The 26,704-nt window shown below is 46.7% G+C and overlaps 1 protein-coding gene across 2 annotated transcripts in view; it reads right to left on the reverse strand.

Moving 5' to 3' along the window:
• itpr3 (inositol 1,4,5-trisphosphate receptor, type 3) overlaps positions 1-26,704 on the reverse strand; it is a 71,327-nt gene that overhangs the window by 19,181 nt on the left and 25,442 nt on the right. The window contains exons 12-32 of one of the 2 annotated variants that reach the window (XM_083919993.1): positions 23,837-23,936; positions 23,060-23,220; positions 21,744-21,885; positions 21,501-21,665; positions 19,683-19,855; positions 19,473-19,592; positions 17,741-17,822; positions 17,455-17,570; positions 17,096-17,347; positions 12,651-12,795; positions 12,415-12,559; positions 11,507-11,715; positions 10,955-11,075; positions 9,529-9,583; positions 9,225-9,390; positions 8,360-8,527; positions 4,899-4,973; positions 2,417-2,536; positions 2,191-2,313; positions 1,341-1,541; positions 1,135-1,250 (exon numbers count right to left, since the gene is read on the reverse strand). In XM_083919993.1, the coding sequence (XP_083776119.1) occupies positions 1,135-1,250; positions 1,341-1,541; positions 2,191-2,313; positions 2,417-2,536; positions 4,899-4,973; positions 8,360-8,527; positions 9,225-9,390; positions 9,529-9,583; positions 10,955-11,075; positions 11,507-11,715; positions 12,415-12,559; positions 12,651-12,795; positions 17,096-17,347; positions 17,455-17,570; positions 17,741-17,822; positions 19,473-19,592; positions 19,683-19,855; positions 21,501-21,665; positions 21,744-21,885; positions 23,060-23,220; positions 23,837-23,936 (2,955 nt within the window). The remainder of the gene's footprint in view (positions 1-1,134; positions 1,251-1,340; positions 1,542-2,190; positions 2,314-2,416; positions 2,537-4,898; positions 4,974-8,359; positions 8,528-9,224; positions 9,391-9,528; positions 9,584-10,954; positions 11,076-11,506; positions 11,716-12,414; positions 12,560-12,650; positions 12,796-17,095; positions 17,348-17,454; positions 17,571-17,740; positions 17,823-19,472; positions 19,593-19,682; positions 19,856-21,500; positions 21,666-21,743; positions 21,886-23,059; positions 23,221-23,836; positions 23,937-26,704) is intronic. The other variant, XM_083919994.1, reaches the window with a different exon arrangement.

Here is a 26,704-nt window from a genome sequence, read left to right on the forward strand (position 1 = left end):
GTTGTAATTTCTTTATAAAACGTTGTAATATTTAAAGAAAAAAGTTTAATATATATATTTTAAAAGTTGTCGTATATTTTTTTTAAAGTCGTGATATTTCAGAAAAAACGTAAAATTTCTTTTAAAAAGTTTTTGACATAGAATTTATTATTAATAATAATAATAATAATAATAATAATAAAACTCTGGACATGTGGAGACACACAGTTTTCCCAGGACAGGACGGAAAAAGTAAATTAATGCATCAAGAAAATTAATCCACAAAAATAAAAATATAACAGGAACATTTGACCCTGAATATATTTACTACATATCGTTGCACATTTACCGTATTTTCCTCACTATAAGGAGCATAGAACAGACGCTACAGTCGAGGCTGGGGTCACGTTAAGGACCGCCTCTAAACCCATTGATGCTAAGTTAGCGTGCTAGCGCTGTTGCCTTCAGTGGAACAGTGATCGTACGGACACTTCTACTTGCTGCTCTCTGTTCAACAACCCACTGTTGGAGTTTGTCCTCCAGCTGCAGCCGTCTCGCTCTGTTCCCTCTAAACTCTGTTTGGTCTTCTTTACTTGGCGCAGGTCGTCTTGTTGCTTCCTCCACTTCGGCACCATTGATTGGTTCATGTTCCACTCTCTGGCTGCTGCTCTATTCCCGTGTTCTACTGCGTGACTAATGGCCTTGAGTCTGAACTCTGCGTCGTAAGCGTGTCTCTTAACAGGAGCCATTTTGGGCTCTTTACACAAACACACACATGGAAATGAAACGGCACGCTTCACACAGTCGTATATCTCAACATGCACCGCGCGTTACTTCTTCTACGGGGGAAAATAGAGTCGGCGGCTGCTCACCGTAGTTGGAGACCTGTTGTGGCTCAATATTGGTCCATATATAAGGAGCACTGGATTATAAGGCGCACTGTCGGCTTCTGAGACATTTGAAGGTTTTTAGGTGCAACTTATAGTGCGGAGAATACTTGAAATACTTTAAAGCAGCTGTAACACACTTTTACTTCAGTAAGGTCTTTGAATGCGTATTGTCCGTGTGTGTTTTTGGTACTTTTACTGCAGTAAACGACCTGAACACTTCCTCCATCACTGTGTTTCACTGAGGGTACACCGTTGCCATGGTTACCTGAGCGGGCTGCTCTCGCCGACCCCCTCCCTGCTCTCGGCCATCAGCTCCAGCATGACGTTGAAGGACGCCTTGTCGTTGTAGAAGACGACCACGTCCTCACCGGCGTTGGTTAACTACGGAGAAACAACGGCGTCACGTCGACACGCACACCAACAAACACACGGGAACATGTCGCGTCGAGTCGACCTCGTCCTCGTCCTCACCTCGGTCATGATCATGTCCTGACACTTCTTGACGTACTTGCCCTCGGCCTTGATGATGGTGTGGAGGAAGTTGAGGTACTGGACGTGGCGTCCGTGCGTCGCCAGACAGTGGATGAAGTGCTGCAGGACGCTCTCGGAGATCTCGCTGCACAGCTGGTAGTTGTTACAGAAGATGTGCTGCACCGTCTCCGCCTCCAGCAGCTACGGAGGGAGTCAGAGACATTAGAGAGATCGCAGCTTTAAGTGGACATTAGAGAGAATGCAGCTTTAAGTGCAGTCTCCTCCTGCTGGACATTAGAGAGAATGCAGCTTTAAGTGGAGTCTCCTCCTGCTGGACATTAGAGAGAATGCAGCTTTAAGTGGAGTCTCCTCCTGCTGGACATTAGAGAGAATGCAGCTTTAAGTGGGGTCTCCTCCTGCTGGACATTAGAGAGAATGCAGCTTTAAGTGGAGTCTCCTCCTGCTGGACATTAGAGAGAATGCAGCTTTAAGTGGAGTCTCCTCCTGCTGGACATTAGAGAGAATGCAGCTTTAAGTGGAGTCTCCTCCTGCTGGACATTAGAGAGAATGCAGCTTTAAGTGGAGTCTCCTCCTGCTGGACATTAGAGAGAATGCAGCTTTAAGTGGAGTCTCCCCCTGCTGGACATTAGAGAGAATGCAGCTTTAAGTGGAGTCTCCTCCTGCTGGACATTAGAGAGAATGCAGCTTTAAGTGGAGTCTCCCCCTGCTGGACATTAGAGAGAATGCAGCTTTAAGTGGAGTCTCCTCCTGCTGGACATTAGAGAGAATGCAGCTTTAAGTGAACATTAGAGAGCATGCAGCTTTAAGTGGCGTCAGTAGAGCTGCGTACCCCCGGGTTGAGGAAGAGGCTGAGGTTCTTGTGCAGCAGGGCCTGGTTCTCCTGGTTCCCCGTGCAGAACTTCTGCAGGAACAGGTGAGTGAACCTGATGATCTCCAGCATCTTCACATCGTTCTGCACACAGACGGACGGACGGACACAGAGAGCTCAGTCACATTTACAGTACAGAGCCTCTAATCATAATCTAGGCTTTTATTTTGGCGGTGTCCGGTCCTACCTGGTCGTAGGACACCTGCAGCAGGTCCAGCATCACTTTATGAGCGCCCATGTTCTTCAACAGCCTCTGCTGCTTCTTCCAGACCCCAGTGCTGCACATCTTATTCAACCTCTCCAGGATCTACGGAGAAGAGAGGGTGGACACGGGGGGGTGGACATGGGGAGGTGGTGCACAGGAAGGTGGACACGGGGAGGTGGACACGGGGAGGTGGACACAGGGAGGTGGACACGGGGAGTCGGACACAGGGAGGTGGACACGAGGAGGTGGACACAGGGAGGTGGTCACGGGGAGGTGGACACGGGGTGGTGGACACATGGAGGTGGACACGGGGAGGTGTACACGGGGGGGTGGACACGGGGAGGTGGACACGGGGAGGTGGACACAGGGAGGTGGACACGGGGAGGTGGACACGGGGAGGTGGACACGGGGAGGTGGACACGGGGAGGTGGTGCACAAGGAGGTGGACACGGGGAGGTGGACACGGGGAGGTGGACACGGGGAGGTGGACACAGGGAGGTGGTGCACAAGGAGGTGCACACGGAGGTGGAGACGGGGAGGTGGAGACGGGGAGGTGGACACGGGGAGGTGGACACGGGGAGGTGGACACGGGGAGGTGGAGACGGGGAGGTGGAGACGGGGAGGTGGACACAGGGAGGTGCACAGGGAGGTGGACGGGGAGGTGGACACGGGGAGGTGCACACGGGGAGGTGGACACTTCATGAAGCTGCTGCAGCTTTAAGTTTATATTATTAACATTTACATTAACGGCGCTCCAAAGAACAAACCTACGGACTTAGAAAGGAACAATTTCTCATTCACAAAGTTAAATAACTGTGAAAGTTTCCACTGCAACGCTTTGTTTAATGCACAATATACAAAATAAAGCTTCATTTCTCACTTGAATCTGTTCATTTACTGTTAAAACACAACTGTATGGAAGAAAATATGTGTAGTTACCGTGAGAACAGGCGTCAGTACGTGTGAATAAACTCAAATTCAAATATTGAAGGTTACTTTTGGGGTCCCCCAAGGCTCAGTGTTAGGCCCACTGTTGCTTATTTTATACATATTGTAAATTAGATTTGTTTTAGCTCATCTTCAGCCCTGGGGACCCCAAACTTCCCTTTCCCGGGCCACATTAACCAGCTCTAACTGGGGGATCCTGAGGCGTTCCCAGGCCAGTGTGGAGATCTAATCTCTCCACCTGGTCCTGGGTCTTCCCCGAGGCCTCCTCCCAGCTGGACGTGCCTGGAACACCTCCCTAGGGAGGCGCCCAGGGTTCATCCTTACCAGATGATCCTGAACCACCTCAACTGGCTCCTTTCAACGCAAAGGAGCAGCGGCTCTACTCCGAGTTCCTCACGGATGCTGAACTTCTCCCCCTCTCTCTAAGGGAGACTCCAGACCCCCTCCTGAGGAAACACAGTTCACACGCTTGGACCTGGACCTGGTTCTTTGGGTCCTGACCTGGACCTGGTTCTTTGGGTCCTGACCCAGCTTTCATGACCACAGGTGAGGGTAGGAACCAGGACTGAGCGGTAGATCCAGAGCTTTGTCTTCCTCAGCTCTCTTTTCATCACAACGGTGCGGTAGAGCGACTGCAGCTCCGCCCCCGCTGCTCCGATTCTCCGGCCAAACTCACGCTCCATCGTCCCCTCACTCGTGAACATGATCCCGAGGTACTATGCTTAAATGTATTTCATTTTCAGATGATACAAGTTTGTTTTGCTGTGGTAAAAATACTGTGATACAACTTTTGGATACTGTGGGAAAACAATATAAATGTACAATATATTTGGTGATCGCAGAACAAATTCACGGGGAAATCGTACGATAAATGATAAAGAAATTGGGGAAATGATGCTGGAAACCATGTCTTAATTATTTAAAAGCAATTTAAAAGCGAGTGAGGGGACAATGGAGCGTGAGTTTGGCCGGAGAATCGGAGCAGCGGGGGCCTAAAGCACGGGGCGCGGGACGCACGGACAGTGTGAGTGCGCCCATAGTGGCAACAATTTTAACCCTTGGACGCCAAAATCAATCAGACGATTGGCAGAACTTTAGCATGTGTGTGTGACTGTGGATTGCATCCTGCAGTCGTGTTAGAGAGATTTCTTCAGAGCCGTAAGTAGAAGTTATGATTGGACGCACCAACAACTCTTTCAACGGACACACTCTGTGGCGTGCAAGTATTTGATCATCAATAGTTTAAAAAAATATCTGAACCTATCCTTTTAATTTTTCTCTTTATTTACATTTGAAACATTTGCGCGTGAAACATAGTTGAATGTAATAATCGTGTGCAGTGAAAGCCACCATCTCTGAGGAGGTTAAGACAAGAGCACAGGATACAGAGACATCACAGCCCCGCCCCCACATTGACTGATTGATTGACAGGTGATGTGTTGGAAGTGCACAAACACAGAAACACCACAAACAAAGAGCATCACTGGAAGAAGCACAGGTGCACGAGAGTCCTCACCTCTTTGACCTTCTGGTAATTCTCGTTGCCCTTCTCCAGCTTCTCCTTCTTGGGCGTTGCGTCCTCTGACGCCCCCTGTGGGATGCAGAGGGTAAGACAGCATATGCAGTTCTGTCCGGGTATGGTTCTACATTAAATACACTTGAATCATTAACACAGTTACGATTATAAGCACATATATGCGTGGTTTTAAATGTGCGTGCTGCGTTTTGACGCGGAGCCTCACAGAAACGGACAGTTGGAGAAACTGACGCCGTGCGGACCTCCTCTGTGAACCCAGAGACTTTCGTTTTAACTAGACTGGCGTCCTGTCCAGGGTGGACCCCGCCTCACGCCCGATGTCAGCTGAGATCGGCTCCAGCCCCCCGCGACCCCGACAGGGACAAGCGGTTGAAGATGAATGAATGAAATCGGAGGTTACAAATGAACTACGGATTGCAGCTAAATATAAATGAAATAACGCCACGATTTATTATAGATAAAGGACTTCCTGCACACACACACACACACACACACACACACACACACACACACACACACACAAAAACAACCTATTGCCTCCTGATATTTAAGTAGCTGGTCGCAAAAATGTATCGTCCATGATGCCACAACTTGTCTTGGGCTTCATGAGACAGCAGTTTTAGAGTCTTTTGAATTTTCTGCGTCTGACTCAAACCTCTGAGTCGCTGCCTATATTTCCACTTTGTTCAGCAATTCAAAAAGGTCTTGAAAAACAATGAAAATTAGATTTTTTTTGGCGGGAATAATCGTGGTGACGTCACCTTCCTACGTAGCTACTGAGCAAGATCTAGCGAGCGAAATAGACACGGAAAAACTAGCGCAAAAAGTGACAAGAAGTAGCTCATTTACAGACGTAGCAAGAGGTCTTGAAAACAGACATTGTGGTTAAGCGTAGGTTTAAACAATATACAACAATACAAACTGCACGCTGCGTGTTGTTGTATATTGTATAAACCTACATTTAACCACAATGTCTGTTGCACTCTGTCACATTTAGTTAATGTTTGATGTATTTTATCTTAGCTTTATTTTATTTGATTATGTTAGCTCATGGGTGTCAAAGTCAAGGCCCGCGGACCAGATCTGGTATCATTCATATTCTGTATGAATGATCTTGGCCCCCGGGATGATATTTGATTGGTATTAGAACCGGGCCGCACGCCACTGGTGCGTGTTTTTCACACACCAAAACTACATTACCCACAATGCAACGGTAGCCTGCGAACTCACTGCAGCGACGCAAGTGGTACTGCCTCGGCTTCATTATTCATCAGCATTCAGGGTGTTTCAAGCACATGTTCACAAAGCTGTGCGTCTTTATCTTGATATTAAGGAACATGTTCTTTATTTTGAAGGACATTTTTTGCTGTTTGCCTGTTAAAAATGTTTTCCTTGAAATAACTAAAGTCATAAGAAAATAATGGATTATTAATTTAATTATTAAATATAATACGTTACACTGTGTTAGGTTGGTTCAACAGGTTAAATGCATCATTTTAATATGTTTTAATAAACATTGAACCAGTCCGGCCCTCGGCTTGGAGCAAATATGGTTTTTTGGCCCTCTGATGTGTTTGACTTTGACATCCCTGTGTTAGCTTATTGTTACTCTGATCCTTTCCCATCTTTGTATTGAAACTGTTGCACAATCATTTCCCTCGGGATAAACAAAACTTCTTGAATCGTGGGGACGTCATCTTCCTACGTAGCTACCGAGCAAGATCTAGCGAGCGAAATAGACACGGAAAACCTAGCGCATAAGGTGTCAAGAAGTAGTTCATTTACAGACATAGCAACTATTCAGTAAACTGCTTTGATTATCATGTAAAACGCTGCAACAACAACTTCCATGTCCGATAAAAATGATGAAAAAAGGACGGATACATCACTCGCCAGTGACTGGTTAGAGATATCGACTAACATGAACACAACGTCTGACTCTATGCCGACGACAAATGCAACTATCTCATCATCACGGTAGCGTTTGCCAGAACACAGCCGTCTGGATACGTGTGTACAAGATGGATGACAAAGATAAAAATGCTTTTATTTCACAGAGACAATAGAGAGAGGGAGGCGATGCATGCAACCAAAAACCCAAAGCCAAATCTGACCCCAGGACCACGTAGTTTCACTTTAGCCCTCCGAGACATCAGCAAGCCCCACACCAACGTACAAGTCCAGTGAGTAAGTGAAAAGAACCAGGATGCAAAGGTTCAAAAACATGTTTTTAGTTTCGGTTTAGTAGTTTTGACTAATATTCTGATTAGCAATTAATGTTAAATGATCAACAAAATGGTTATTGTGCTGGTTTAAGTAGTGACTTTGAGTTAGATAGTTAGTTAAGTTAATTAATTAGTTAGCCAGTTGGTTGGTTAGTTGGTTGGTTAGTTGGTTGGTTAGCTAGTTTATTAATTAGTTAGCCAGTTGGTTGGTTAGTTAGTTTGTAAGTACGTTAGTTCATTAGTTAGCCAGTTGGTTGGTTATTTGGTTGGTTAGTTGGTTAGTTTATTAATTATTTAGCAAGTTGGTTGGTAAGTTGGTTGGTTAGTTGGTTAGTTTATTAATTATTTAGCAAGTTGGTTGGTAAGTTGGTTGTTGAGTTGGTTGGTTAGCCAGTTGGTTGGTTAGTTAGTTTGTAAGTATGTGAGTTCATTAGTTAGTCAGTTTATTAATTAGTTAGCCAGTTGGTTGGTTAGTTAATTAATTAGTTAGCCATTTGGTTAGTTAATTGGTTGGTTGGTTAGTTGGTTGGTTAGCTAGTTGGTTGGTTAGTTGGTTGGTTAGTTGATTAGTTAGCTAGTTAGTTTATAAGTATGTTAGTTCATTCACGTTAGTTAGTGAAGTACCGTAGGACTCAACTCTCTGTATGAACTCTTAATCTAAAGCTGTATGCTGATGATACTGCACTGTCCACCGCCTCCTCATATGAACTTTTATAAAAACATTTTATTCTGTCTCCAACTTCAGGTCGATTTTGGTGAACGAAATTCATTAATTAGAAGACTTAATATTTCTAAAACACTAACACTTCTCAGCCTTAATAACGATTTATACGCTCACCATGAAATCTATAAGTGATAAGATGCTCGGCAACAGTGACTTTAAAATAATTGTAAAGTCTAAAACTAAGAAAAGGATAAAGGTAAATGTAATAAGTGATTTAGATTCTGTGCAAATTAAGAAAACAGTAAGATCTGATTTGTAAAAATATGCTAGAAAATCACATGATGAACACTTTGTGACTCCTCTTAAAAAGACAAAATGGGGGAAAGGGGCTTTAAGCAAGAGGACAAATGTCCAACTTATAACTTAGCTCCCTTAATACTCCACAACATACTGGGCATTTAACCCCTCCAGTGGTCATTTTACCCTTTCACTGATTCAATATTACGGTAATAGCGATCAAAAATGTAGATAATGCTGCGTTTGCTCCCCACCTCTGCTTTCTCCTTCTTGTCTTTTTTGTCTTTCTTCCCGTCGCCTCCACCTGAGTTCTTCTTCTCCACCCACAGTTCAGATTTCTCCACCAGCGTTCGGAGTCGATCCAGATCCGCCTTTATCAGCTTGTAGTTCTCCACATCCTGAGCCGAGATCAGCAACTGGACCTGCGGAGGCGAAGAGGAACAATTTGGGAGGGTTCAGATGAGCATCTTTGGAACAATGGGGTCGGTCAGTGACCTTCAGCACTCACTGGATCGGTTCGCGGCCGAGTGTGAAACCTCTAAACCTGAGGCCATGGCTCTCAGCAGGAAACCGGTGAATTGCTTACTCCGGGTAGGGAATGAGTCCTGAGTGAAGGAGCTCAAATACCTCGGGATCATGACGATGGTAGGTGTCCGGTAGGCGTTCCCCCCAAGCTGCAGCCTGTTACGCTGATCACCTGGATCAGTACTTATACCCTGAGCGGACAGGTATGCAGCGTCGGACCGTTGTATTCCTGCGAGGCCTCCGAACCAGGAATATTTAAGGGCGTAACATGTTAATGACGATCAAATTCAGCCGCTGCATTTATCAAGGCCCGCTCATTCGTACGCTGAGATTGGTCTGATACCAATGTTTCATAGATCACACGTGGGTCCTGTCCTACGACCAATTCTGCGCTCAGATCTGCGCCCGTTTTCACGCAAGATTGATAAATGAGGGCCACTGAGATTGGGGGGAAAATACCTTAGACATAGTTCATAAATCTGATTAATTTGTTAGGTTATGGATGAATGCTAGCTACCACTAGCTAAAGCGTTACATATTGGTTTTTGGCTCCTTTGCAGCCCTAACGACGTGTCCGCTTTTCCTTCTGTGCACCTGTTTGAAGGTGTGCAGCACTTCCTGTCTCTGGCTGAAGTGTCTGAAGAGCAGCTGCAGGGCTCCAGACACCAGAGGAGGGTAGTCGTGCATGGTGAGGTGGATCAGCACGCGCAGGAACATGCGACCGCCTTCATCGTCCACCTCCAGGATACTGTTCCCCTTACTGCGTACACACACACGCACACACAACATATTTATTATCTACACACACTGTTTATCTGCTTCTTTCAGTAGTGAAGCAGGGTTTAATGAATGATTATGTAAGTTTAGATGTAACATGCACATGTACAGCCTAACATACCCGACTCCAAACATAGCCTCTGCCTGCTCCCCAATGTGCTGCAGGTTGATGGTGGCTGAGAAGGGACAAACACACAAAAGGTGAATAAACAACAGGAGTGAATTCACAAAAAGTCATTTAGTTTGAGACTATCTACAAACGCACTAAAGTTCATTTGTCAGTAAAAACATGGAGCACATTTAAAAGGGTATATGTTAAGAAACATGAAGTTGAGGTAAACTGGGGAAATGCGGTGTAAGCGATCACCCTAGAATGAAAACTGTCAAGTTTTACTTTTCTACCTGTCGTTTCCATGGTGACTGGGACGTCTGGAAGCATTGGGAGAAGTAACAACAGACACCATTTACCAAAGTCTGCGGGATGTGTGTTGTGGTAGATAACATGTACCGTGTTCTCCGCACTCTAAGTTGCACCTAAAAACCTTCAAATGTCTCCAAAGCCGACAGTGCGCCTTATAATCCGGTGCTCCTTATATATGGACCAATATTGAGCCACAACAGGTCTCCAACTACGGTGAGCAGCCGCCGACTCTATTTTCCCCCGTAGAAGAAGTAACGCGCGGTGCATGTTGAGATATACGACTGTGTGAAGCGTGCCGTTTCATTTCCATGTGTGTGTTTGTGTAAAGAGCCCAAAATGGCTCCTGTTAAGAGACACGCTTACGACGCAGAGTTTACACTCAAGGCCATTAGTCACGCAGCAGAACACGGGAATAGAGCCGCAGCCAGAGAGTTGAACATGAACCAATCAATGGTGCCGAAGTGGAGGAAGCAGCAAGACGACCTGCGCCAAGTAAAGAAGACTAAACAGAGTTCAGAGGGAACAGAGCGAGACGGCTGCAGCTGGAGGACAAACTCCAACAGTGGGTTGTTGAACAGAGAGCAGCAAGTAGAAGAGTCCGTACAATCACTGTTCCACTGAAGGCAACAGCGCTAGCACGATACTGTCCAGCTGCAGACCCGGAGCACAAGCCCCTCACTTGACACAAGCCCCTCACTTGTCACAAGCCCCTTGCTTGACGGAAGTGACGCAAAAGTTTTGTTTTCAAGTCAGGGGCTTGTGCTCCGGGTCTGCAGCTGGATGCTACTCAAACTAGCACGCCAACTTAACATCAATGAATTTAGAGGCGGTCCTTAACGTGACCCCAGCCTCGACTGTAGCGTCTGTTCTATGCGCCTTATAATGCGGACAATACGGTGCACATATACTGTATATACACACATATACATTTGTAAAAAGTAATTATATTGTGAAAAAATGTATCATTTATCTTGCTGGGAGTAAAATCTCTTTCTCAGTACAGACCCGGCAGAGAGGGCAGCTCATTCAGAAGCAACGTTGTTACTTTCTATATTCTTCTTTATGTGTGTTAGAAGTAGAAAGACGGCACTGAAGGAGTGTGTTTCCGTTGGCTCTGCGTGTGCACCTGCATGCTCCATATTAGTGGTGGCGTCCGCATCGGCCATGGGATAAACATCCACAAACTCCTTCTTAAACACGGACAGCAGGAAGGAGAGGCGGTAGTCGAGTCGAACGTTGAGGATGAACTGGTGAAGAGCAGAGTTGGGTCGAGTTAGAGCTGCAAGACACTTTTATGTTACAAGTTATGTTAGTTGCCTGTAATATTACCACTATCATACAATATACATATAGTAGCATATGTAGCATATGAGGCTACACAGGGGTGTAGTGGTTAGCACTGTCGTGTCTGCGTGGGTTTTCTCCGGGTTCTCCGGTTTCCTCCCACAGTCCAAAGACGTGCAGGTGTTCGGTTCATTGATGACTCTAAATCACCCATAGGTGTGAATGGTTGTCTGTCTCTGTTCGTCTCTATGTGTCCTGTGATAGACTGGCGTCCTGTCCAGGGTGGACCCCGCCTCACGCCAGATGTCAGCTGGGATTGGCTCCAGCCCCTCGTGACCCCGACAGGGACAGGCTGATTGACCTCAGTGTCAGTGTTATGAGTGTTATTAGATACCTGTAATATCTCCAGTATCTTCAGCTTAGTGTCCATCACTGTCAGGTCCATCTTCTCAATACTGTCTTTACTGCCTCTCTGTCCGTCAAGCGCAAGTCCCGCCCCCGCTCCTCTGGCTCCTGCGCCTCCAAATATGGACTGCTTCCTGTTGAGGACCATGGTGGACATCATCTGACCCATCCCGTGTATGGAGCGCTTCACATTCTTCCCTTCAGAAGGTAAAGAAAAAAGCGATGGTACGCGTTATTATCATAAATCAAGCCCTGTCTTCACAAAGCAAAGGACCATTAACAAAACCACCGTCACTTGCTTTATGAAGATTCTTGGTTCTTCAAGGTTATACTAAGGGCGCCGCACTCACACTGTCCTTCCGCACCCCGCCCCGTGCTTTAGGGTCCTTGTCCCCCCCTCCAGGCCCGTTTGTACTCACACTACCTGGGCCTCGGGGAATGCTTCTTGCTGCCTATACGTCATCACGCCGTAACACGTCCCACGCATTGATGACGTCATGGCGATGCGTGGCTTTGTTCTCAAATCTTTCCGTAGACTTTCCGTAGTTTTTTAATCTTTTCATCGACCAAATCTGCAGTAAACACTCCACCTCCGCATCACACCAACGTGAACCTTTCGCTGCCATTGTTTGAAATGTCCGCGCATGGTCCCTCCTTCTTTTTTCTACGTCCCAACAGGCGCACAGGAAATGACCTCAGAACCGCCGTAGGCCTCGTGCTCGTACACGTGCGCACGCTCGTGCTCGTACACGTGCAAACGCGCTCTACAAAAGCCCAAGTCTCCCAAACAGGCCGTGGACGGCCAGCTGGCCGCAGTTATGTGGCCATTGATCAACATCATGGAAAAGAGGACTGTATTTGTTAGTTTACGGTAACAGTAACCAGAGCAGACAGTACCTGATCCATCATCATGGAACAAGAGCCCACTATATCCAGGATGGGGTCGACAGTCGATAATGCCCAGCAGGGTTCTGGTGAGTCTGAGCAGCTCAAAGAAACTGTAGAAACCAAAGTAGATCAAATGTCTGGCCAAACTCACCACCTGGAGAAAGAGAAGAAACAGAGTAATATGGAAAATAGCAAGATCCAAGGACTGGAAAGGTTTAAACTGGGTGGAAAGAGTTGGGACATACCTCGTACGTGAGTTTGTTTTTCTCCTCATCGTGGAACGGGAGCTCATCATTCAGGACGTTGTTGAGATATTCCTCCATGAAAACCATCGTGTTGGAGAAACGATTCTTCTTGTTGTCTCTGCTGTCGTCCATGTTGGAGTCATAACTGGGGAGGACATTTACGAGGCCAAATGAATAAACAAAGAAGCAGCTAACAGCAAAGTTAGCATGGTTTAAACAGACATTTTAAGTAAATAACTCATCTGGTTGAAACTTTCCTGTGATTGACTACTCTCCCTGCACAGCAACAATTCTCTACAACAAATGTAAAGGTCATCTCATCTCATCTTCATCCTCTTATCCGGGTCGGGTCTCGGGGGCAGCAGCTCCAGCAGGGGACCTCAAACTTCCCTTTCCCGGGCCTCATTAACCAGCTCTAACTGGGGGATCCTGAGGCGTTCCCAGGCCAGTGTGGAGATCTAATCTCTCCACCTGGTCCTGGGTCTTCCCCGAGGCCTCCTCCCAGCTGGACGTGCCTGGAACACCTCCCTAGGGAGGCGCCCAGGGTTCATCCTTACCAGATGATCCTGAACCACAAATGTAAAGGTGATTCTGCTTAATCAGATGATGAGAGAAGATTTGTCACCTGATGTCACACAAGTACAAAAATATTCTTGTTCTAGCAATTATCAAAGATACAAAAAGCTTTAGTTCCCTACTATCCTTACTCCCCCAGCCCTACTTTCTGGTCTGGGGGACAAGCTTTGAATGCACTTTGGGAAAACCAAGATGGATTACAATGACATATCATATCCAGCCCAAAACAGACGTATATAAGTCCTGTTAATAGGGGTGGGTATAGAGGCATTCTCCTGAATTCGAACAAATGCTGAGGCCTGCCCAAGTGACGACCACATGCAAATTGTGGAATGGTGATGATAGTGAGCACTACAGAAACTTCAAACAACAAAATTATCGACTGAGTGAACTCTCTGGAGGAAGAGAACATCCGGAGTGACCTGCTATGGCGCAAAACATGACATTTCTTGTAACACCTTCTTCTGGAATAGAAGAGGGTAGACCCCAAGTTCCATGTGCCCTGGAAAACCCAAGTCAGGTTGGAATCACATCTCTGATCATGCCATAAGAGACACAATTACTGGACCTCCAAGACACATGGATATACACGACATTCATGGGAACTCTGACAGGGATGAGGACTAATGAAATGCACAGCTCCTTCACTGTCACAAGCAAACAGTGACCCTCCTGCAGAACCACATGAATGGTGACATGAAATAGCTCTACAGACACTTGAAACAACCAAGCTATAGCCTGAACAGGGACTTGAACCCTGGACCCTCAGATTAAAAGTCTGATGCTCTACCGTCTGAGCTATCCAGGCTTCAAGAGGACCTTCTTCTGGAGGAAGGAATTATGCGAAGTGACTCCAAATAGCAAAAAACACGACATTTCTTGTAACACCTCCTTCCTGAATAGAAGAGGGTAGACCCCAAGTTCCATGTATCCTGGAAAAACCCAAGTCAGGTTGCAATCACATCTCTGATCACACCAAGAGTGATACATTTACTGGACCTCCAAGACACGTGGATATACACGACATTCATGGGATCTCTGAAGGGGATGAGGACTAATCAATCACATCTCTGATCGTGCCAAGTTCCAGGTATCCTGGAAAAACCAAATCAGGTTGCAATCACATCTCAGATCGTGGAAAGAGAGACACATATATTGGGCAAGGTATAAAAAATAGTTTGTGAATGAACTTGTCCTGGAAGACACGAAGCTAGACCACAAGATCCATGTATCCTGGAAGACACAAAGCTAGTCCCCAAGTTCCATGCAACCAAGTCAGGTTGCAATCACATCTCTGATCGTGCCAACAGAGAAACATTTACTGGACCTCCAAGACACGTGGATATACACGACATTCATGGGAACTCTGAAGGGGATGAGGACGAATCAAATGCACAACTCATTCACTGTCACAAGCAAACAGTGACCCTCCTGCAGAACCACATGAATGGTGACATGAACTAGCTCTACAGACACTTGAAACACCAAACTCATTGCCTGAACAGGGACTTGAACCCTGGGCCCTCATATTAAAAGTCTGATGCTCTACCGTCTGAGCTATGCAGGTTTCGAGATTTCGATCTTCTGGAGGATTTGATGACCCGAAGTGACTCGAAATGGCAAAAAACACGACATTTCTTGTAATACCTCCTTCTGGAATGGAAGAGGGTAGACCACAAGTTCCATGTATCCTTGAAAAACCAAGTCAGGTTGCAATCACATCTCTGATCGTGCAAAGAGAGACACATATATTGGGCAAGTTATAAAAAATAGTTTGCGTATAAACTGGAACTCCAAGACACGAAGCTAGACCAAAAGTTCCATGTATCCTGGAAAAACCAAGTCAGGTTGCAATCACATCTCTGATCATGCCAACAGAGAAACATATACTGGACCTCCAAGACACGTGGATATACACGACATTCATGGGACCTCTGAAGGGGATGAGGACTAATGAAATGCGCAACTCCTTCACTGTCAAAGGCAAACAGTGACCCTCCTGTAGAACTATAGAAATGGAGACATGAAATAACTCTCCAGACACTTGAAACAACAAAGCTATCACCTAAACAGGGACTTGAACCCTGGACCCTCAGATTAAAAGTCTGATGCTCTACCATCTGAGCTATCCAGGCTTCAAGAGAGCCATCTTCTGGAGGAAGGAATTATCCTAAGTGACTCGAAATGGCAAAAAACACGACATTTCTTGTAACACCTCCTTCTGGAATGGAAGAGGGTAGACCACAAGTTCCATGTATCCTTGAAAAACCAAGTCAGGTTGCAATCACATCTCTGATCGTGCAAAGAGAGACACATATATTGGGCAAGTTATAAAAAATAGTTTGCGTATAAACTGGAACTCCAAGACACGAAGCTAGACCAAAAGTTCCATGTATCCTGGAAAAACCAAGTCAGGTTGCAATCACATCTCTGATCATGCCAACAGAGAAACATATACTGGACCTCCAAGACACGTGGATATACACGACATTCATGGGACCTCTGAAGGGGATGAGGACTAATGAAATGCGCAACTCCTTCACTGTCAAAGGCAAACAGTGACCCTCCTGTAGAACTATAGAAATGGAGACATGAAATAACTCTCCAGACACTTGAAACAACAAAGCTATCACCTAAACAGGGACTTGAACCCTGGACCCTCAGATTAAAAGTCTGATGCTCTACCATCTGAGCTATCCAGGCTTCAAGAGAGCCATCTTCTGGAGGAAGGAATTATCCTAAGTGACCCGAAATGGAAAAAAACATGACATTTCTTGCAACACCTCCTTCTGGAATAGAAGAGGGTAGACCCCAAGTTCCATGTATCCTGGAAAAACCAAGTCAGGTTGCAATCACATCTCTGATCGTGCCAAGAGTGACACATTTACTGGACCTCCAAGACACGTGGATATACACGATATTCATGGGACCTCTGAAGGGGATGAGGACTAATGAAATGCGCAACTCATTCACAAGCAAACAGTGAGCTTCCTGTAAAACCACATGAATGGTGATATGAAATACAACAGACACTTGAAACAACAAACTTCTCGCCTGAACAGGGACTTAAACCCTGGACCCTCAGATTAAAAGTCTGATGCTCTACCGTCTGAGCTATCCAGGCTTCAAGAGAGCCATCTTCTGGAGGAAGTGATTATGCAAAGTGAGTAGAAATGGCAAAAAACATGACATTTCTTGTAACACCTCCTTCTGGAATGGAAGAAGCTAGACCACAAGTTCCATGTATCCTGGAAAACCAAGTCAGGTTGCAATCACATCTCTGATTGTGCCAAGAGTGACACATTTACTGGACCTCCAAGACACATGGATATACACGATATTCATGGGATCTCTGAAGGGGATGAGGACTAATCAATCACATCTCAGATCGTGGAAAGAGAGACACATATATTGGGCAAGGTATAAAAAATAGTTTGTGAATGAACTTTTCCTGGAAGACACGAAGCAAGACCACAAGAGAGACACATTTACTGGACCTCCAAAACAGGTGGATATACACGACATTCAAGTTCCAGGTATCCTAGAACAACTAACGTTATTTGTAGAGAGAGAAGAGACTAAATGCAAAGTGCCCTAAATATGCACCAATCTAACGAGCTAAAGTTGAGTGGGAATGCCCTGATTACACTTGCACCATGCACGGGTTCAAACCTGCCTGAGGTCTAAAACAAACTTTAAATGTAAAAAATATAATTACAGGTGAACACTTTACTCTGCATCTTAAAGGACCTAAATCTATCAATTTAGATGCAAATTTGTTTTGAATAAACGCAGAAAACACACTTCAAAGCACGTGACTATGCCAATAATTCCCATAACACACTGCAGCAGTATTAAAATCTACCAACTCTTTGATGGTGATGGAGGTGGGGATCTCGGTCCAGAGGCGAGCAAACTTCACGGGGGTCACCAGCTCCTGAGGGTCTCGGTCTACGTGGGCGTGGAGCATGAGACGGCAGAAGGAGGCCCGGATGTCAAAGGGCAGCGTCTCGTCCATCATGCACAGGAAGATGAGCTCCACGTCCAGCTGCTTGGAGATCTCATCGATGGCCAGATACTGGCGGTCCAGACACATTCGGGCAAAGAGCTTCAACTGGTACCTGAGGGTGTCCACAAAGAATCCATCAGCTTCGCCTTCTTTTATTGGGTTAACTTATAAAAAACTGAAAGTTAATGGTGTGAGTGTCGTGAACTCTTGTGTGTTTACCTGTAGTAGGTGAGGACGTTCTCATCGTGAGCATTTCCTTGCCTCGCCTCCTGAGCCAGCTGTCTGATGCCCTTCTCCTGTCTCTCATTGGTCTTGTCCGTCCATACCAGCCACACCTACAGGAAGAGACCAAAAACAACCAAAACAGAGATGAGCATCCCCAGCGTCCTTGTAAAAGCTGAAAACATTGTCTTAGCTCTCTTTTGTCTCTCCTTTCTCTGTGGCAGAGCGAGCAATCTGTCGCTGCAGGTAAACAACAACAATAAAGAGATGCAGGCAGATTTACCTCATCCTCGTCTCCGTAGTCATCCAGTCCCATGTATTCCCCCTGACCACCACCAGGAGGTGCGTCTTTGGGGACACGACGTCTGGATGGAACAAAACAGACTAGATTTACTTCGATATGGGAGGTGGGATGATTTAAACGTAACCTGCACTTGTTAGTGACTTTAATTCCCACCCCAGTTTTAATTACAGCCCAAACTACAACCTTTTTAAGTCCCTCGTCCTTTAAAAGTAGTTCTTTTTGAGTTCCTTCAGCCATTGTTGTTAGAAAAAGAAGAACTTTATTTATCCCACAAAGGGGAAATCTAATTTTTTCACTCTTATTATTAATCATGTTGCACACACAGGCTCGAAATACACACATGCACAAACAGGACCTATACATGCAATTAATGGAGGGATGTTAGAGCGAGGGGGCTGCCAGTGACCGGCGCCCCGAGCAGTTGGGGGTTTGGTGCCTTGCGCAACAGCACCTCAGCAGTGCCCAGGAGATGAACTGGCACCTCTCCAGCCACCAGTCCACGCTCCATACATGGTCCACACAGGGACTTGAACCAGCAACCCCGCAGTTCCCAGCCAAGTTACCTATGGACTGAGCTACTGTCGCCCCCATTACTTCACCAGCTTTCTCCACAGCGCCTGTTAGCCTAGCTTAGCTTAGCTTTCAAGTAAGATGGCGGTGGTAGTTTAAGTGAAGTCCCACCCACTGATCTGTAACAGGTCTGTAGCATCAGTGGGTCCCACCCCCTATAGGCGGGTTTGAAAAATTATGAACCTGTGCTTGTAGTTTGACCAGAAACTTCCTGATTTAAATGACGCACAGCGACGATCTTAACGACATTTAAATAAGAAAGTGTCAGAGGTGGATACGTCTCTCTCTACCGCCTCAGAGGAAAATGAGGGAATGATGCACGACCACTCAAAAATATGACTGGGTTTCTAACGATACAAAGCTTAATGCAAATAAGTGACGTATTCCTTTAAAACACAGAGAAGCACATTGTAAATCTCATTCCCAACTCCCCTTGCAATGTTTATCTTGTCCAAATAGATTCTTAGGGCGCACTCACACTATCCTTCCACACCGGGCCAAAACCGTTTTTTTGGCTAAAGCCTAGTGTGTTTGAGCAGTGTGAGTGCACCCGCTCCACGCAAAACTGCGGAGAGGTTGGCTTTTGTAGAGCGCGTTTGCACATGTACGAGCACGAGCGTGCGCACGTGTACACGCACGAGCACGAGGCCTACGGCGGTTCTGAGGTCATTTCCTGTGCGCCTGTTGGGACGTAGAAAAAAGAAGGAGGGACCATGCGCGGACATTTCAAACAATGGCGGTGAAAGGTTCACGTTGGTGTGATGCGGAGGTGGAGTGTTTACTGCAGATTTGGTCGATGAAAAGATTCAAAAACAGTCGACAAGACGCACAAAAACTCAGAGGTCTACGGAAAGATCTGGAAACAAAGCCACGCATCGCCATGACGTCATCAATGCGTGTGACGTGTTACGGCGTGATGACGTATAGGCAGCAAGAAGCATTCTCCGAGGCCCAGGTAGTGTGAGTACAAACGGGCCTGGAGGGGGGGACAAGGACCCTAAAGCACGAGGCGCGGTGCGGAAGGACAGTGTGAGTGCGCCCTAAGAACCTATTTGGGGCACTGCCGAGGTGCTGAGGAGGAAGGATGAATTTGAGATTGAGGGGTAAGAGGTCATCCCTCCCTCGCTCCATTGCTTCTTACTCTGTCTTAATGAGGATGTCCTGGTTTTTGGGATCCAGCACACATTTACAGATGAGCTCCTGGGTGACGGGGATGGCCACGTTGTTGGACACGCACAGGTCTGACAGGTAGTCCAGAAACCTGCACAAACACAAACACAATATAAGAATAACGTACGAATTAACAGCAGGTCGACCGCCGCTAACCCCTGCTTCCCCCCTCCATGTGTACCTGGGCTCTCGGTTCTTGCGGACAAGGCTGACGAAGGTCTCCACCTCCGTCTTGGTGATGTGCTTCTCCAGCAGTTTTCGGTTGTTGTGCAGCAGGGCGGTGATGGTGTCCTCGGCCAGGATGTCATAACCGATCTGACTCTGCATCACGCCGAACTGCTTCGCTATGTGCTCCTGGAGGCGGGTGGAAGGGGAGGAAGAGTCAGTGAGTATTTTTCCATCTCTTCCTGTCTCTAAAGCAACGCCATCACTTATCGTTTTCATCATCATCGTTCATAGCACCTCAACCATCTTCATCATCATCATCATCATCATTATCTAGCTTAACAGTTGACTTCTGACCTCAAGGTCTCCGGGGATACAGTCTGTTATGAGGACTTTAAGGACCGTTCGTCCACTCAGAGAACTCCATCTACTGATAAAGATCATGTGATGTGAGTGAAAGCTCCAGATCAGCTACGAAATGGACATTTAAAGCAATTCTTCCCTCTCTGTCACTTTTCTTTTGTGATCTTCAAATGCTCCTAACAGGCGTGAAACACTAAAATGTCAAAAAAATCCACCAGGTGTTGAAATTCTCATATATTTCTGATGACCAATGTTGATTTGCTGAGCTTCCTGCCTGTCATTATCGCTCTGTTTCACGTTTACTGCTCATGCTGATTTCAAGTGCCATGGGAAGTAAGAAGGACAAGTTCGGACCTCCAACTGGTCAAAGTGCTCTGGATTGCCTGTAGGTCAATCTCCTCTGAATTCGATTGTAGGAGATTCCACTCTGACAAACATTACTGCACTTTGTCTTGTTGGAGGTCCGACACTTCGGACTACAATCACCATCATCGTCTTTATTCGTTTATCCTTTATTGAATCAGGTAAAAATCACGAGGACAAGATTGACAACAATAAAAATATGATACAATTTCGGAAGGGCACTTAGGGCACACTCACACTGTCCTTCCGCACCAGGCCAAAACAAGTTTTTCGGGTAGAGCCTATTTCCTTTGACCAGTGTGAGTGCAACTGTACCGCGTCTAGTTGCTGCACGCTTGCTGTCCACGGCCCGTTTGGGAGAGGTGGGCTTTAGTAAAGCACGTTTGCACGTGTACGAGCACGAGCGTGCACACGTGTACGAGCACGAGGCCTACGGCGGTTCTGAGGTCATTTCCTGTGCGCCTGTTGGGACGTAGAAAAAAGAAGGAGGGACCATGCGCGGACATTTCAAACAATGGCGGTGAAAGGTTCACGTTGGTGTGATGCGGAGGTGGAGTGTTTACTGCAGATTTGGTCGATGAAAAGATTCAAAAACAGTCGACAAGACGCACAAAAACTCCGAGGTCTACGGAAAGATCTGGAAACAAAGCCACGCATCGCCATGACGTCATCAATGCGTGTGACGTGTCACAGCGTGATGACGTATGGACAGGCAAGAAGCATTCTCCGAGGCCCAGGTAGTGTGAGTACAAACGGGCCTGGAGGGGGGGACAAGGACCCTAAAGCACGGGTCGTGGTGCGGAAGGACAGTGTGAGTGCCCCCTTAGAGAGCACAGACCTCCACCATCTCACAATGTTAACGAAAGTGAAAAATCATTTGCGTATCCGCCCTCTGATCATATCTGCTCCAGTGTTTAAGGGGTTCTTCCTCGGTCCATGCTTCACCCTTACACCACGTTCCATGAAAATGGGCCCAGTAGTTTTTCTGTAATCCTGCTGACATACTAACGTAAATTCAGACCGTGGTCCTAGTATAGAACCCTGTGGTACACCCTTTGATACGGGAAGCGAACTGAACTAACGGGGTCATCATCAACTTCCTCCTCACCTGGTTCTTGCGGTAGTCTTCCTGGGAGTGCCGAAGGACTCTGTAGCAGAGTCTGAACATGTACTGGTAAGGAGAGTTCTTCTGGTCCGCCAGCTCCTCCAGACGCAGCAGAGGACCTTCCCCACCGCCCCGGTCCTTGAAGGGAGCTTTCAGGATGCCAAAGATCTGAACACATAAACCAGGTATTTGTTAGTCATGTTATCTACTTTGTGTAAATACTGCGGTCGTTGTTTTGGATCCTACCTGTTTGAGGATGTTCTGCTCTCTCATCAGTTTCTGTCTCTCCCGGTTGGCTTTGGTCATGGCTACGTCCAGGACCGGCTGGCCGCTGTTGATGACGTCAGCCACAAAGAAAACCACGTCTTCCAGCAGCTTGATGGCAAACCTGACCAACAAGAAACACATAACTATCACTACTAGAGCCGGACTCCCTGTCTGCTCTTGCTTAGTTCCTATGAATCACCCACGCTGCAAATATAGGAGGCGAAACGGCGAGCGGACAAACAAGTTGGGTTCTTGGGGTTCTCCTTCACCTGCTGGTGAGGAACATAGTAATTATTTTAATTAGATGTCTTTAATACAGACTCTGGTTCACACAGGCTGAAGACATCTTAACGTTTTGTTCGTTTGTGGATTTTAAAGCTTGTACGTGTCTTAAAAAAGGCGGTTGCTAACAAGTGTCTCAGGGCGCCCTCCCACTGTGCGTCCGTCCCGTGCCCCGTGCTTTAGGGTCCTTGTCCCCCCCTCCAGGCCCGTTTGTACTCACACTACCTGGGCCTCGGAGAATGCTTCTTGCTGCCTATACGTCATCACGCCGTAACACGTCACACGCATTGATGACGTCATGGCGATGCGTGGCTTTGTTTCCAGATCTTTCCGTAGACCTCTGAGTTTTTGTGCGTCTTGTCGACTGTTTTTGAATCTTTTCATCGACCAAATCTGCAGTAAACACTCCACCTCCGCATCACACCAACGTGAACCTTTCACCGCCATTGTTTGAAATGTCCGCGCATGGCCCCTCCTTCTTTTTTCTACGTCCCAACAGGCGCACAGGAAATGACCTCAGAGCCGCCGTAGGCCTCGTGCTCGTACATGTGCGCACGCTCGTGCTCGTACACGTGCAAACGTGCTTTACTAAAGCCCACCTCTCCCAAACAGGCCGTGGACGGCAAGCGTGCCGCTCCTAGACGCGGTACGGTTGCACTCACACTGGTCAAAGGAACCAGACTTTAGCCGTGGAACATGCTTGGGCACGGGACGGAGGCACAGTGGGAGTGCGCCCTAAATGAGACTCCAAACGTCATCACGCCGTACAAGACAAATCCGTTTGAAGCTTGTGGGTGGAGTTTGTTCTAAGCTTTTTCTTTTGATAACACACACACACACACACACACACACACACACACACACACACACACACACACACACACACACACACACACACACACACACACACACACACACACACACACACACACACACACACACACACACACACACACACACACACACACACACACACACACACACACACACACACACACACACACACGTCGTACCGGCGGTCGTTCTGGCTGATGAAGCCCTGGCTGAACTGGTCCACCACGGTGCTCAGCATGGCGCTGGCATCGTTGGCAAAGTCCAGATCTCTGATCTCCATCACAGGAACGGAGACGATGGCGAACGCCTCCTTGTCCTCTTTAGTGGCACACGTTCCCAACTGCAGAGAATCACAAAGTTCAAACCGAACATCTGATCCAGAGAAAACGATCGGACAGCTCCTTGAAAGTGTCATTCTGGCGCAAAATCATCCCATGGTCATTTACGGCACTTACATACATCAATTAAGCCACCGAGACAGTGGTAGGCAGTACGGTGAAGGCATTCAAAGGTCTTTTTTAACCACTAATGCTGCTGAAAATAACAGCAAACCTCTGCAGCAGCATGAGAAGAGTCCCTACACACACAACAAAGCAGCAACAGCGTAGTTAGTGAAGCCAGAGTTTATTAAAGAGCGTTTTAAAGACTTACCTACTGGCCCCTGTACCAGCTCCTCTCATAGTAAAGTCCATTACAGTGGAAGGAGCCCATTGGTGCTTTGTTGTGTGTGTAGGGACTCTTCTCATGCTGCTGCAGAGGTTTGCTGTTATTTTCAGCAGCATTAGTGGTTAAAAAAGACCTTTGAATGCCTTCACCGTGCTGCACCGAGCTAATCACTGTTAGCCACGTCCTGCTGTTAGCGACTCGACTTTTCATACATATATGTTTAGTTCCTGTGAGACACATCAAGTCAACCCAAAGCATGTAAAGTGTATCTGAAGATGAGGCGGACTGACCATGAGTCTGATGGGTCTCTCCTCGTCAATGTCGATGGGGACGTTGGTGCTCTGGATCCAGGTGTTGGTGCACAGGTGTCTCAGTCGCACGTACGAGTTTCTGGAAGTCAAACAGAACTTGGTTCAGTTTTAAATCACTTTGCACTTGTTCTGTGAATTTAGTTGTACTGGTACAATGACAATAAAGACGATTCATCATCTCATCTTCAGCCTCTTATCCTGGATCAGGTCTCGGGGGCAGCAGCTCCAGCAGGGGACCCCAAACTTCCCTTTCCCGGGCCACATTAACCAGCTCTAACTGGGGGATCCTGAGGCGTTCCCAGGCCAGTGTGGAGATCTAATCTCTCCACCTGGTCCTGGGTCTTCCCCGAGGCCTCCTCCCAGCTGGACGTGCCTGGAACACTTCCCTAGGGAGGCGCCCAGGGTTCATCCTTACCAGATGATCCTGAACCACCTCAACTGGCTCCTTTCAACACAAAGGAGCAGCGGCTCTACTCCGAGTTCCTCACGGATGCTGAACTTCTCCCCCTCTCTCTAAGGGAGACTCCAGACCCCCTCCTGAGGAAACACATTTCACACGCTTGGACCTGGACCTGGTTCTTTGGGTCCTGACCTGGACCTGGTTCTTTGGGTCCTGACCCAGCTTTTCTCTGTTTTTTAAATCATATTTAACTGAATATCTTTACTTTATTTAACCCTCCTGTCGTCCTGGGGTCAAAATGACCCGTGAGGCAAAAAGAGTTGAACCCAAGGTCACAGAGTTATTTACAAACCACAGAAAGTTACAATGTTTGAGTTGTTTTAATCAATCAGTAGCAGACGTAACAAGACAGATCATGGGGTCTTCTCACGGACGGCTGTGCCTTTGATCAGTCTCAGATCAATGAGTAGCAGACGTAAACAAGACAGTAGCAGACGTGAACGAGACAGTAGCAGACGTAAACAAGACAGTAGCAGACGTGAACAAGACAGTAGCAGACGTAAACAAGACAGTAGCAGACGTAACAAGACAGTAGCAGACGTAACAAGACAGTAGCAGACGTAACAAGACAAATGACGTGGTCTTCTCGCGGACCGCTGTGCCTTTGATCAGTCTCAGATCAATGAGTAGCAGACGTGAACGAGACAGTAGCAGACGTGAACGAGACAGTAGCAGACGTGAACGAGACAGTAGCAGACGTAAACGAGCCAGTAGCAGACGTAAACGAGACAGTAGCAGACGTAAACGAGACAGTAGCAGACGTAACAAGACAGTAGCAGACGTGAACAAGACAGTAGCAGACGTAAACGAGACAGTAGCAGACGTAAACGAGACAGTAGCAGACGTAAACGAGACAGTAGCAGACGTAAACGAGACAGTAGCAGACGTGAACGAGACAGTAGCAGACGTAAACGAGACAGTAGCAGACGTAAACGAGACAGTAGCAGACGTAAACGAGACAGTAGCAGACGTAAACGAGACAGTAGCAGACGTAAACGAGACAGTAGCAGACGTAAACGAGACAGTAGCAGACGTAAACGAGACAGTAGCAGACGTAAACGAGACAGTAGCAGACGTAAACGAGACAGTAGCAGACGTAAACGAGACAGTAGCAGACATGAACAAGACAGTAGCAGACGTAAACGAGACAGTAGCAGACATGAACGAGACAGTAGCAGACGTAAACGAGACAGTAGCAGACGTAAACGAGACAGTAGCAGACGTGAACGAGACAGTAGCAGACGTGAACGAGACAGTAGCAGACGTGAACGAGACAGTAGCAGACGTGAACGAGACAGTAGCAGACGTAAACAACACACAGGTGTTAACGCAGACTGCAGAGATTATAAAGGTGCTGCAGACGACAGGGCCCCGAACTCTGTCTGTGCTGAAGCCGTGAGTGTGCGTTACAACGCTGAAGAGGCTCTAGAGCGAGACGACTGTGATTCAGGAGAGGAAGAGGAGGAGGAACACGACCCAGAGCACGAGGAATCATCTCTGGTACAAGATCCCGAGGTACTTGAACTCATCACTTTGGGTCAGGACTCATTCCCTACCTTTTTATTTATTATTTTTATTTTCTATTTTAATTTATTTTTATATATTTTATTTCACTTAGTCTATTGCTTTTAACCTTCTTCTTACTTTGTACTTCTTTTAGTTTCTTGCTTGATTCTATTTCACCTGTTTTTATTCTGATTGCTGATTAATATTGTTTTCTTTTTCACTTATTTGATGCGTTGTTTTGTCAAGACCTGTGTTTTCTTGGGCTCCTTTTATCCACTGTCCGGCCCAAACCTGATTTATTCTAATGTAAAGTGCTTTGGGTCAACTCCTGTTGTATTTAAATGTGCTATATAAATAAAAGTGAAAGTGAAAAGTGATTGGGATGAATAAAAATGCATTCAAAACTCCGTTTAGCACATTTTATTCTATTTTCTTAAGCTATAGAAATGAAGTGAAGAGGGAAATCTCAGTTATTCACACATTTTGTGGTGAATGACAAGTTGTTTCTTCAAGCAAGTGTTTAAATTCAATTAAGCTGCTTATATTAGGGGTTTAAGGGTGACACGGTGGAATAGTGGTTAGCACTGTCGCCTCAGAGAGAGAAGGTTACTGGTTTGAATCCCAGCTGGAGCCCTTCTGTGTGGAGTGTGCATGTTGTCCCCGTGTCTGCGTGGGTTTTCTCCGGGTTCTCCGGTTTCCTCCCACAGTCCAAAGACGTGCAGGTGTTCGGTTCATTGATGACTCTAAATCACCCGTAGGTGTGAATGGTTGTCTGTCTCTGTTCGTCTCTATGTGTCCTGTGATAGACTGGCGTCCTGTCCAGGGTGGACCCCGCCTCACGCCCGATGTCAGCTGGGATCGGCTCCAGCCCCCACGACCCC

The sequence above is a fragment of the Echiichthys vipera genome (assembly GCF_963691815.1).
Source record: "Echiichthys vipera genome assembly, chromosome: 9".
Taxonomy (NCBI): domain Eukaryota; kingdom Metazoa; phylum Chordata; class Actinopteri; order Perciformes; family Trachinidae; genus Echiichthys; species Echiichthys vipera.